The sequence below is a fragment of the Strix aluco genome, chromosome 17, assembly GCF_031877795.1.
Source record: "Strix aluco isolate bStrAlu1 chromosome 17, bStrAlu1.hap1, whole genome shotgun sequence".
NCBI classification, from domain to species: domain Eukaryota; kingdom Metazoa; phylum Chordata; class Aves; order Strigiformes; family Strigidae; genus Strix; species Strix aluco.
Window position 1 is genome coordinate 11,644,684 of NC_133947.1, and position 13,206 is coordinate 11,657,889.

At 46.8% G+C, this 13,206-nt stretch overlaps 1 protein-coding gene across 1 annotated transcript; it reads left to right on the top strand.

Moving 5' to 3' along the window:
- Positions 1–3,171: 3,171 nt before the first annotated feature.
- GHRH (growth hormone releasing hormone) lies at positions 3,172–9,909 on the top strand. The gene is given in 7 exon segments (XM_074843222.1): positions 3,172–3,238; positions 3,286–3,387; positions 6,594–6,693; positions 7,507–7,641; positions 8,538–8,642; positions 9,256–9,393; positions 9,732–9,909. Coding segments are annotated over 7 exon segments (711 nt in total). The 3' UTR covers positions 9,796–9,909.
- The last annotated feature ends 3,297 nt before the right edge of the window (positions 9,910–13,206 follow it).

Here is a 13,206-nt window from a genome sequence, read left to right on the forward strand (position 1 = left end):
TAAAGCTAAGAGGAAATCAATATCTGGGAAATTGCTGCAGGATCCTAATGCTGTGTCCTTTGTCAGCGAAGGATTGGCACTGAAATAAAACTAGCTGGCATGCGCTTCACCCAAGGACCCTGGGGAGGTTAGGTCTGCATGGATGTGACTCCAAAATCCGGCAGTTCCAGCTGCAGAAGGTACCTGCGGCAGCTCATACCTGGCTGTAGACTCCATCTGGCTTGCACTGGTGTAGGCTTGGGTTTAGGGGACAAATGGACAGTTACCCACTGCGTGTTGCTAACCTGAAGTGATGATCTGTGGGAGGTAATTCGAGTGTTACATTCCTCATGTTTTGGGAGCCAGCTGCAGTAGGGAGGAGAGGTGGGGAGAAACCGGGAAGGTTCTAGGGACAAAACAAGAGATATTCTAAAGAGAAAAAGCTGTTTGTTTTGCAAAACAAGTTTGTCATCTGTTGTGCCAAATTATTATTGATACTACCCCTAAAACGAAGTTCCCATGAGGAATACTGTCACACAACCAGTATGTTTAGACTTTGAACGCCACTGATATGCACAGAGCAGCTCTCGGGCTGTCAGGAGTGCAGAACTGCAGCCAGAGCCACCCTCCTGCGTGTGCAGGGGCTACCAGCTCTGCCTGCCTGACTACCCTACTAAAAAATGACCATGAGAACAAAGACCACAGTTGCCAGCTCAAATGTACACTGCAACACGGATGGATGCAAAACTGGCTCCAAACAACACCGGACCCTATCACAGTCTGTAGCATCTTTATCCAGAGATGTTAGCAGGCAGAGGACCCATCGTCGGACTCAAGCTGAGGCTGACCTGCCGGCAGCAGTGGGGATCACAGCCATGGCTGCTGCAGGGGAGGCGGCCTCGCTAGCCGGAGGGAGAGCTCAAGGAGTCTGGCAGAGGAGCTCCACAAATGACCCTTCTGCATCTTGGGAAGATACGAAGGTTTTGACTAAAGCTGGGACAGGAAATCCCAAGGACAGAAAAGCTGCTCATAAATAGACACTATTTCAGAACTCCTAAACTGGATACACTCGACAGAGCCTGGAGGGAGTTTAGAAATTTCTGCTGCCTCCTGCAATTAAGCTGAAGTCATAAAGAGAGCTTGTTGTTGTGTGAGTCTTGCTGGGTCCAGCTGTGCATGACAGGAACCCAACCCAGGCAGCACAAGGAAACCCCTAGGACGATGGAGCTTTATATAGCCTACTTTGAAAGCAGAACACTTGAGATATGGATGTGAATCACAGCCCTCCTAATCCAAGCTGGGCAGCAGGCAGCTATAAACAAGTCAATTACAGACTGATTCTCCTTGATCTGAGATATTGCCCGGTATCTTACAGCAGCTCTGTGTAAGGCAGTGGGCCAGGCGGATAGTGAATTAGTTCAAAACCACACTACAGGATAACACCTTGAAATAGTGTTGGCTCTCAACTGGTTTAACAACACGGTCTGATCCATCTGTTCAGCCAGTGTAGCACCAAGACAGTGGAAGAAAAATAAGTCATGCTGAAAAATTGGTACAACCGGCCTCACACATGAGAGAACATGAACAGATTGTTTCAAAAAAGCAAACAAAAATCCCTTTGCAGTTTGCAGAGATAGCACACAGCTGTGTGCACCCGTACAGGGATTTTGGAAAACCTGCTCTGTGCTACCCAGACATCCCCTTCTCCAGTGTTCACGAGTAGATGATACAAATGATATACCTGCCTGATTTGCATAGCAGATCCTCTCCCCATGAACAGGCTGGTGCCATTTGTTTTTACAGCTGGAGGAAGGTAGTAGTTCTTGCTTCTCCTCACATTGTTGTTGTGTTTCTGGATTCCATTAGAAGGGCCGTGGTCAGCTGCTTAGTTTAGGGTCAGCTCAAGCTCCTGCTTTGTTCAATTCTTTCTCATGATTTCTCTGCAAAGTGGACTGGTCCTGATTTGATACCAAAGGGTACATGAGCACTCAAAGCAGGGAGAACCCCAGGGTGTTGGTGCTCATCTGTCTAGGTATAGAGCGACAGTTATTTAACACTAGAGTCATTTGGTGTGCTGAGCTTACTCAAGCCTTTCCAACTGTTGGGTTACTGCTTACTGAGAGCCCACAGTCTGGAAGGAGGATATTGCTTCACTAAGAAGTGAGCCATAATCACAGTGCTGATCTCTCACCTCAGCAAGAAGCAAAGGGGCAATGGCAGAGTTAGACCAGCACTGAATGCTTTTGACCCCCTGCACACACAGGCACCCATGTGCACACCAGATGCACTGTCCTTCCCTACAATCCCTCTCTGCCACGGATAGCGGTGATGAGTGCTGTGGTGCAAGGTGAAGGTATTCAGCAGCAGGCAGATATGAGTCATCTCAACTGCTGAAACTTCTTACCAGCATCGAGTCACACAAGCCCTGAGACAGGAAGGTCTGGGTCCCCATCAATTCTGGGCATTATAAAGTCAATACGAAAAATCTGGCAGGTGGAGCTCATGCTGGCACCTCATTTTTAACTCCTCTGAACTGTCCTGGTCTTCTTGGCACCAAGGCTATGTGTTCTTTTTAATGGGGCTTTCATAAACCTTGTTCCAGGAATGAAAACAGCTGCCAGCGCATGCAGCACCCCAGGGAAGACCCTTGCCTTTTTCCAGAGCACATGAACGGAGCAGTGCTCTCCAGCTGCTTTGTGTGCTTGATGTGAAGCTGTGATGTTTGCGAGGGACTGAAGCATGAACTGCCCCGCTAACGCTAGCAGGTGTGAGTAACAAAGCAGAAGGAGGAAAAGGCTGATAATCAAAGTAAAAGAAAATAGCAAAAAGATAAACCCTCCTGAGCAGGCGGTGTGAGAAAGTATTAATGGTTAACTCACACTCATTGTGGAGTAGAAGGAAAAAATGCAATTGCAAAGGGAAAGAGAAGTTTACCTTGCAAAGCAAATTTGTCATTCACTCTGCCAGACTATCGTTGTTATTATTTGCCCTCCACTCTCTGAACAATAAAGGATGCAAATGACCCTCGACTACAGGCATAACCCTCTCCCCACAACCTCCCTGCCTGCGTCCTTGCACACACACAAAAAAGAGGATGCTAAACACAGCCTTTGAAATTCAGGAGGATAATTGATTCTCTGACGCGTAGAAGCCCACAGGACTCCTGAGGGAGCACAGGTATAAAAAGAGGAGATGCACCTCCCTGGCAGCCAGAGGACAGCCGGGGGGAGATCCGAGAGTGTCCTCCCTGCTCCGCAGCGTCCCACGTCCTGCCCAGGCACCGTGCGGAGGGGACGGACCCAGCAGGGCTCACAGAAGCAGCTCTAGAGAAGAAGTTGTATTTGCAACAGGGGAAGGGAACACCTGGGCAGGAGCTGATCTAGGAAGCACTTGTTTTCTAAGGGAACGGTAAGTGTGAGTCTCTGTATGTGCATTTAACAAGATAATGTCTATTCAGAAATTGGAGACAATTAAATTACACTGAAATGCAATCAAAGCAGGTATCAGTAATTAGCTTTGCCAGGTACAATATCCTTTGCACCATACAAGATATTTTTGTACCAAGTTACAGAATGAAACAATAATTGAACTATAGGATAAATGCAAATCAATAATATAGATGAGCCTTGTAAAAACATGTTGGATGTTTACTGGCTGTAGCACAGTTTTCCTCTTTTGCTATACTGATGCGAGTTCTTTTTACTCACTCATCAATAAAACTGTGTTTAAGCCAAACCAAAGTGTGAGGAGAAACGCAACGGGTTGTTACAGATAATGCAAAGCCAGCTACAACGAGGCAGAGTAAGGCACTTAAAAGGATTTCTGCTTTTCTAACATAGTATTTCATAGTATAAAAGTCTGAACTTTATAAAACAGCAGGCATGGTAAAAGCTCCGTTTCATCTACATAATGGTATTTTTAAGACTGATCAGGTTAAGGTTTCAGAAACAGTAAGAGACAGTTACCCCATCTCTCCAACATCACTGTCACAATGCTGCTGTTAGTGTTGCACAGGATGGAATGAAGCTATTACGCTTTATCTGCTGAAAGCTCTTCATCTTAAGGGGAATTTATTTATTAATCATTTTTTCACATGCTGCCAGAATGGAAAGTAAGGTGTCTCTCACCTCAGGAGAATTTTGAAGGTGACAAGGTTTTGCAGAGCTGTCAAGCTGCCTGTATGCAGGGTGACACTTCAATTCCCCAGCTTCTCTGAAATAGCAGACACTTCTAGGAAGGGGTGTAAGACTTTCATTTCAGACTGCTTCCCAAGAGAAAAAGGGAGACAGAAATACCCAAAAAACTAGGATGAGAAGCAGACTGTAGTTAAGGGAGAGAAGACAAAGCAAGACGGGGGAAGAAAGGCAAAGCCAGAAGCAAACAAAATATATTGCAAAGAAACTAATAGAGAATGAAAAAAAAAATCTCAGAGGGACAAAAAGTGATTCTGCAGAAGAAGCTAGCATTCAAAGAAGAGAAGCCAGGTACAAAAAGAAAGTGGTAATCAGGGCTGTATCCTAGGAAGAAAAAAGGAAAGCAGACAACATTGGGCTAGGTTTTCATTTACATTGATACTTCTCAGCTCACATAGCAGCTTTCCTGGCACAGATTTAATCTCCTGATTGGCACTTTCTATAGATGCTGGTGCCAGTCTTCTGGTACCCCCTCACAGATGCTTTAGATCATTTCCTCTATGTAGAAAGATCTGATTTGGGATTTGTCTTGGAGGTATTTAGGGGAGAAGCACAAAAGAGGCATGCCTTTTTCGTTCAACTGAAAAAAAAAAGCATGCAGGAAATTTGCTCTAAAACCAGAAGCCCTGTAAGTCAAAGTCACTTTTTTACTTCTTCTGAGAATTCCTCGGCTCTCTGAGGGGCCAGAGCGATTCGTAAAAGACCAGGTATCAGAGGTAGGGGATGCCACTCATGAGTTCACAAGAAGCTCTGCTAGAGCCAGGAGCAACGGCGCTGCTCCTGGGGAAGCACCTGGGGAAACTGCTGGTCCCCCGGCACAAGCAGCTGGAAACAGGGACTGGGCTGAGAGTGGGTTTGTGATAAGAAACACCATTTCTTAGTGCACCATCTTTTCCCATGTCTGTCCTTGCAGTTCTGACACTGCCACTAATTCTGTTATTAACTTCCACGGTATCAAGATTGGACCCACTTGCAAGACCACCAGTCTTTAACTAGCCTCCCCCTCACTATGGTGATCTACAGTCAGGAGAGTGGGCAGCTACGTCTGAACAATAAATCAGCTCACTGCTGATATTCTCCATCAGAAGGGGCCCCCTCCTACCACCACCGTCAGTAAAACCCGCTGTTTGAAAAGTTCACTTGGGCAATTAGAAGCCCAACCAAACCCTTTCCATTTGTGCAAGAAAGTATTGTCATACATTTGGAAGGGTTTTTTTTCCTCTTGTGGAGATCAAACATCATTGTGCTCTTTTCTTGTGTAAAATAAGACAGGGAACAGGGAAACGGGAAACTTGGTATTTTAAAGATTTCTATCCACATTCTTAAAGAATCTTTTTTGAGCAAAAGATCAATCGCTTTCAATCAAAACTCAGGAAGAACGTTCACTGAAATACCTTCCTACTGTCCCTCGCTTCCAATGACAAAAGCATTGCATTCAGTTCCCGAGGAGGGCAGCCTCAGACGACTGTCCTGAGTCATTCGCAGCACTTCAGCCAGCCCCAGGACACGAAGCACCGCAGCCGTCTGTCCGAGGGCAGACACACACGGCTCAAGTCCATCTCCCCTTCCACCAAAGCCGGTGCTCAGAGCAGCGTAGGCGCCTCTCTGAGCGGCAGGGGGGCTGCTCTCGACACAGCAGCAGTTCAGCTCTCCCAAAGAGATGTATTTCAGTCCATCCCCGCTCTCCCAAGCACAATGACTGAAGGAACAGTCTGTGTTTTGTTTGGCTAACCAAGCTCAGCACTGTTGCCTTTGATAAATGGGTTTGCCAGGATTACCTCTGGGCCAGTATTACCCCTCTGCCCAGGAATTTTATTTGGATTTCCCTGTTTCTCCCCAGTCTCTGGACAGCCAGCAAGGCAGCCCAGTCAGCTGTTAAGCACAGACCTGTGCTGCACAGCCATGTGAGCAGACACACGTCCCCATGAGAGCGGAGGGCAGGAGAGGTCCCAGGGGCTGGTTGTTGATGGTCCTGTGCAGGTCGTGAGGTTGCTTTTGGCAGCCCCTGCTAACTGCTGCCCTCCAGCATCCAGGTGCTTTTCCAGCCCATGCAGTGGTCCCTGGGGCTCACCCCAGCCTGAGAGCTCTCCTTCAACCACAGCAGCGGGACAGGTCAATAAGGGGTCCCACAGCGTGAAGCGCTGCTGATCAGCCCTGCTTTCCAACCCAAGGGAGACACCAGCTCCCTGTGGGGTCACACACAGCCTCTGCCTCCAGGAATTGCACTCCCTGGGGAAGACTTTGCCACATCAAGACACCACTGCACCGGGAAACACCATAACCATGAACACGGAGGCATGTTTCCAGTTCGTTTGTGCTGATAAATGAGCAGAGGGACCAAGAACACAAAGGTGGTACTTGGCCTCCCCTCCTGGCCCGGAGCATCTCACTGCTGCTGACTCAGACTGCTCTGCCTTTCAGGTGACTCCAAAGGCTGGAAGATGTTGGATAAGGCCACCCTGCTCCTGTTCCTGCATTTAGTCGCATGCTCCATCTCCTCTCCTCTCTACCCAGCTCTCAGGTAACCTGCTGAGTGTTTTATCCACACTGTCACTCCCTGCCTCATCTCTGACCTTGTGCAAAATAAGCACGTGCCAAATTAAGGCTGCCAGTGCTTCTGAAAGCCAGATGTATGTGCCGTGGTAAGCCTGTTTCTTTGCCCTGGCTTAATTTTCTGGGTACACTGCTAGTCTGGGGGTGATTTCCAAAGAAGGCAGGCACCTGAGGGAATATTTCAGCCCAGTTAGTTTTAGAATTGAACACTGGGTTCTATAAAGGGAAATCTGGCAATTTCCAGAGCAGGCGGCCCGTCCAGCTCCATCACTGGTTAAAATTTGTGCCTGCAGGCCACCTGCATTGAAGTCAGAACTGCAGATATTCTAGTACATGAATTCAACAGCTGTCTGTTAATATTTCAAGTATTTCCTTGTGGACTGTTAGAATTTGTAATATTATTTCCTACTACTACAAATCGATGGAAGCACAAAATTGAGCACTGCGTTCTATAATGTGGATTTGCAGTGTCCCATACAACATGCTTTAGCCTTGTGCCGAAGCCATGGCCAAACGATACCACAATTGCTGGAATTTTGCTCAAGGATACTGGGAGCTCAGCGAGGGGCACGTGTGTTTGAGGTAGCTCTATCAACCATCTTTTTACTGCTGAAATAGCATCTAGCTGGGGAGAGTTACAGACAACACTTGCGTTACTGATGAGATGGGGATGGCAAAAGGAGAAAGAAAAAGCAGGACAACAGGGAGTAGTGGTCAAGAAGACTGATCTCTGACTGGCAACTGAGCACGTCTTGTGGTATGCCTTGGCTCCGTCTTGCAGGTACAGTCCAGGGCCAGTTGCTGGCAAGGCCATGAATTTCCAGCTACAGCACAGCAGCCCATCACAGAGCCACAACCCCTCAGCAGAGGAACAGGAGGAGGAGGAGGGTTTGTTAACAGACTCAGCTGAGAAAAGGTTTGTACCTCATCTCTCAGCCCCGCTGCAGCAAGAGTACGCTGGGTACGATCTTCCCCCAGCCCAGGAGCAGACCAGCAGGTCACTCAGTCCCACCAGCACCACAAAGTCCAGGCTCCAGGGGGAGAACCCATCTGAGCCCTGCAACCGGAGCAGAAGGTTGGTACCGTGCCAGCTCTCACCATCACCCACGTCCAGGGCCGCTTCCTGCTGTCCCCCAGCAGCAGGGAGGTACTGACAGGAGCAGGGTCACAGGCCCAGGGCTCCTGCAGGGAGCAGAATTTTCCACCGAGCTTTGGGCATCCATCCACACAGTTGTTAGAGCCTCTTCTTTCCACCCCTGCCAGGAGATGGAGGATGATTTTGCCTGTCTGAAGCACAGAGGACTCATCCTTACAACAGTGGGACCAGCCAAGTGGCTTGCATTTCCCTTACCCGTGGAAGCCTGGGTCTACCCACAGGCTGGAGACCTGCTGGAGGCTCCTGTCACCCTGTCCCAAACACAGCCCTCCCAGGAGGTGATGGTGCTGCAGCAGAGCACAGGAATGTCCCAGCCACAGCTCTGCCCTCTCCCAGCCTGTGGGTCTCCTCCTCCTTTCCACTGGTTCTCTGACCTCACTGTTGGTTTGCAGGCACTTCTCTTTACTTGCTTTAGTGTAGATACTGATTAACAGACATTTTCTTTTGCCTCCTGCATCAGGACTGAGCTCCCTCAAATCCTTTTACCCTCCAACACTAACGCAGTCCAATACCAAAAGGCACTTGCTATGGTTACCTGCCCCTGATATCAGCAGTATTACATCTGGTGTATTTTGTCATCTGAAACACCTATTTCTCACCTAGAATGTTCACTGCTAGCTCAGAGAGCTCACCTTGTGCTTGTCTTTCACCCCTAGGATGCAGCGCCATGCTGATGCCATATTCACTGACAACTACCGGAAATTCCTGGGGCAGATTTCCGCCCGTAAATTCCTACAGACCATCATTGGCAAGCGGCTTGGGTAAGCCAGTGTTTTGCTATCCTAGGGCTAATGTGTTGCTTATTACACTGGGCAATTTCTTTCATGCATGTAGCAGAAATAGCTGCCTTCCACTGCAACAGAAGCAATCTCTCCTGCTGTTCCACATCCCGAAGGGCATCCTGCATCCCTGTGCCTCGGATCCCCCTAATTGTAACTATCATTAAGCAGCCTAATTAATCCTTTCCTCCAAGGCTATAAGCGTCAGATCAGCTGAAAGCTCTACCATAATATCAACAAGCAATAATATTTGCAAATAATAGTTGCAATGATCATTCACTGGTAGGAAACAGTTATGCCTGGCCTGGTTTGAACACAGAAAACAGCCTCTCCACTACCACTCGGGTAGCTTTGGTTAGATAGATCAGTGACTGCCACTAAATAAGACCAATTAGTCAGATGTGAGCCAGCTCCAATCCCTCTTCTAACACAGGAGCAGATACAGCTGACCAATTTCTTACTGAAATTAAGCAGAATGGCCCTAGGCTCATACCCAGCAGGTTCCCTTGCTGTGCTGCTCAGCCTGAGCCAAACTTTGAGCAAGGGACTAAAAAGCATCTCTGAAACAAAGATGTTTCTCATCTTTGCATAACAGAAGCAGTGAGAGCAGCCCAGGAGAAGGGGTGCACGAATTTCTGACAAGGCGCCAGTCTGACAGCATCCTGATGGACAGCCGCTACCACCAACAGATGGTACTACGGGACTTCCTGGGAGCCATTCTGCAGAATCAAAGGTAGGTGGGAATCAGCTCATTATCTGCTCACCACAGGAATAAGACAAAGTCCTTTCTGCTGTCTGGCTTCCAGAGGTGAAGCTACTGGATTAAGTATCATCTTTCAGGTATGCTCAGGGAAAGAATAAAGCTCTTGCCTGACCCCATAACCCAGCCCTTCCCTTATGTTGGCAAGTAGGGTGCAGATAAGGAACAGCCCGTCCTGAGCCAGCCCACGCCACACACAGTAGCACATCACTGTGCTGTCTTCTCAACCCCAAAATTCAGTAAAATAGCAGTGGAAAGAAAGAATTTCTCTCTCAATTATGCCATCACTGTCCTATTCTCTTCTTTCACAGGCCTCAGGACATCAACAGCAGTCGGTTAGAAGGCTTTCCCAGCACCCTGGCTAAGCTCATGTAAACACTTCTCCCTTTTTCATCTCCCCATGCTCTGGTGAGTACCATTCCCTGCTCAATTCTGTACATAACACGCTGCTTCTGCACTGCTCAAGCGGTTTGAAGGCTCTCCAGTGAACCCAGCTCCCACTGCTGTCCATGAAAAAGGGGGCTTGCTGCAATTTAAGGGAAAACAACTCCCCATCAATTTTGTCCAGTACCTAAAGTCCTGTTAGTCTGAACAGATAGACCACAAGTGCTGTGAAGCTGCATGTGGATGTCTGGGAACAGGCTTGCAGCAACCAAAAGCAGCCTTGTAAAGCTGAGACGGTGTGCCCGACAGACCAAAGTCTTTCTCCAGGAGCAGAACCTGCCTCTAAATCTCTGGGACATTTCAGGTTTTCCCTGCACTGAATAGGAGAGGAAGTCTTACTGTTTTCTCTACCCCTCACTCCTGAGAGTAGTCACCTGGAACTTGAATTACACTCTTAAATCTTGCCAGCCCTGGGGGACTGAGAGCCAGCAGACAGTCCATCCTCAGGAATACCTTCACTCATACAAACATCAGTTGGCCTGTTTGAAACAACCTCATCTCGCTCCTCTGTCCCACAGAGATTAAGCCTGTCCAACCCTAGTCAGCACAACATGAAGGAGTGTGGAGAGACCTGTGTGCATACTAAACTAAAAGGGGGCTGGGGATATAAATTGTGCCTATGGATTCAGCTGGGAGAGCATGGCATTTCAGCATCTCTTTTGCCATGCTTTACTTGGTTACCTTTCCACAAACAAGGTCAGCCAGAAAAAGTCTCCAAAGAATGAAAAAACTTCTGTGTGTGCTCACAAAGTTTTCTCATAATTCTCTTTTCCTCCTGCTTCTGTCTAGAGTAATTCAGAGCTCGTGGATCTAACTGTACAGTAAGCCCTTCACAGTGATGAAGACATTCCTGGATGTGAGCAGCTGGAAACTGATGCACACACTCCTCAGACCTGTTCAAAGGAATGCAGTTCTGATGCACTACTTCATTTACTTCAGTCTTCACAATTTAACTCCCCTCTCTAAATACTGGTCTGTGTACCAAATGAGAAAAAAATACCTCTGTGGTTTAACCTCAGGCTGCTTTACATACAAAGACTAAAACAACCAGTACAGTTGTAATCCTGGGGACATATTGTCTACTAATTAAGGCTTTCGAATCACGAAGCATAGCAAAATTTCTGCCAAGTCATCATTCTGTTTGAGGGCCTGATTAATAAACATGAGGCCACCAAAAGGCACCTTTAGGCAACTTAGTAAATTGATTACAGCCTCCTCTAAATAGATGCTGATGGCACAACCACACACGCAGCTCAGATCAGGGCAAGGCAAGACATGAATCCACATATCTACCACCCATTAGAAACGCAGCTGTGGGCTGCTGCTGTCTAGCTCCTTGACACAGAGCCCTGGCAGCAAAACTGAACTCTGAAAAGCTCAGCTACAGTTACTGCTCAGCCTTGAGGTGTTCAAACTGAAGCTCCAGCTCTGCTTGGCAAGAGTTAAAGGAGATCCCTGTGCATCAGATTGGGCTGTCACTATGTTTTAATTCAACGTGCCATCCAGTGGCTCTGAACTCCACCGTGGCTAGAGTTACAACTGTAAATGTTTTCAAAAAAGTAACTTATTAACCCAGTGATCTCATGCAGCTACTTCCTTCCCTGTCACCCCAATTCTCCTATTGTTTGTGTAATAATTATGTCTTCAGAAACGTAAATAATGTCAGGATGGGGTCTGCTTTCCCATCATTAGCAGGAAATAAACGTTGTTCTAAATAAACCTGTCCAACAGCAGGTCAAGATGGCTCTTTGTTGAGACATTAGTTTCTTGATTCTGGGCCCAGAATGGAAGATGTTGCTCAAAGACAGCAGTCAAGCGCACCGAGGACGACGCAGAGCTGCGCTAATGAAGGCACCAGGTCCAGTACTAATAACTTAATGCCAGGTTGGAAATAGTGGCGTGCAAACGTATATTAAGGCCTCTGAAATCATCCCTCCTTGCACCTGAACAATTCCTTGATAGTCTGCAGTAGATGCCATCTCATTTTTCCTCGGGTGACCATATTTTAGGATGGTAGGTTCCAGTATGCATGGAAATTCGTTCATACTTGCAACAGATCCCTACAGATTACATTCTCCCTGTTCAGGCTCTACAGTTTCAGCACTATGAAAATACTATGTACTGCCCAGCGGGATGGGAAGCAATGAGGGATGTTGAGGGAGATCAGTGAAGCTGACAGCAAGTGCACTGATGGGTAATCTGTTACCCTTCCACAGGCAGGGAGCTGTCAGTGAGACATCAGCCATCCTGCTTCACAGTATGGCTGGACAAAGAATGCACAGAAGAAAAAACAACCCGAGTAGGCCTGGTTCAAGATGTTTGTAAACCTGTTCTGTAACAACTAAGACACTTGAAGCCATTAGGAGTTACTTGCTCCAAGGAAAGGAATTATAAAAAAAATGAAGCAGCTTCCTAAAGTTGTAAGTAAACATGGTAGCAAAAAAAAATTATAATTCTGCTAAGAGGCATGAAAGCTATACGCAAACACTAGATTGGATACTGCTAATAAAACCAAAAGACCTATCAAAAACATTTTGGAAAGACTTAAGTCTGCATGATTAAACAGCTGGGTGGGTGCTGCTATCTGGAATAAAAGGGACTCTGAAAGTTCAGTTTGCATCAAAATGAGGAAACAAACACTCAAACTCTGGGAGATTAAATACAAAACCAAATAAAGCAAACCAGAAAATGTCTGAGGAATAAAAGGTCAAAAGAATAAAAACAACCTTTCCTAACACTTAGCCAAGGAGGTAGAAAAATCAACAGCAGGATGCACAGCTTAGAGAAGATACATCACAGTAGCACTCCATGGTTTTCTTTTTGCATCTGTGCTCTCCTTGGATAACGTGCCAGAGTTCTACAGGAACAGGGAAAATACTGTCCTAGCATCAGGGGAAAAAATTAGTTATAAAACAAAGCTGATTAAGTGAGCAGTAACAAAATATGAGGCTCAAAAGAACTCACTAGGGTGAAAAGGAATTCCAGGGTAAAATACTACAAATAGTAGCTTAACTATTTCTTGCTTAAAACTCCTTTAGTCCCAGAGGACTGGAATGCAGCATGAGATCAGTTTTTTGAAGGAGTGCAGGAGGTGAAAGGAGTAGCTCATTAAAGCTCTATGGTGTCCAGTGTAATGTTCACAGTGAACAAACAGGCAGAAACTATTACAAAGAACAGAAACAGTGAGCTAAGTGTGAACAACTGCAGTGGGGAAGAGGCAAGATGGCTTTTATAAAGTGGAGTCATGTCTCACACATGTGAAGTTCTTTGGAGGATTCAGCTCCACACCCTGTATCCACATGCTTGCTGGCTGATATAATTTTCTTGGATTTCCAAAAGATA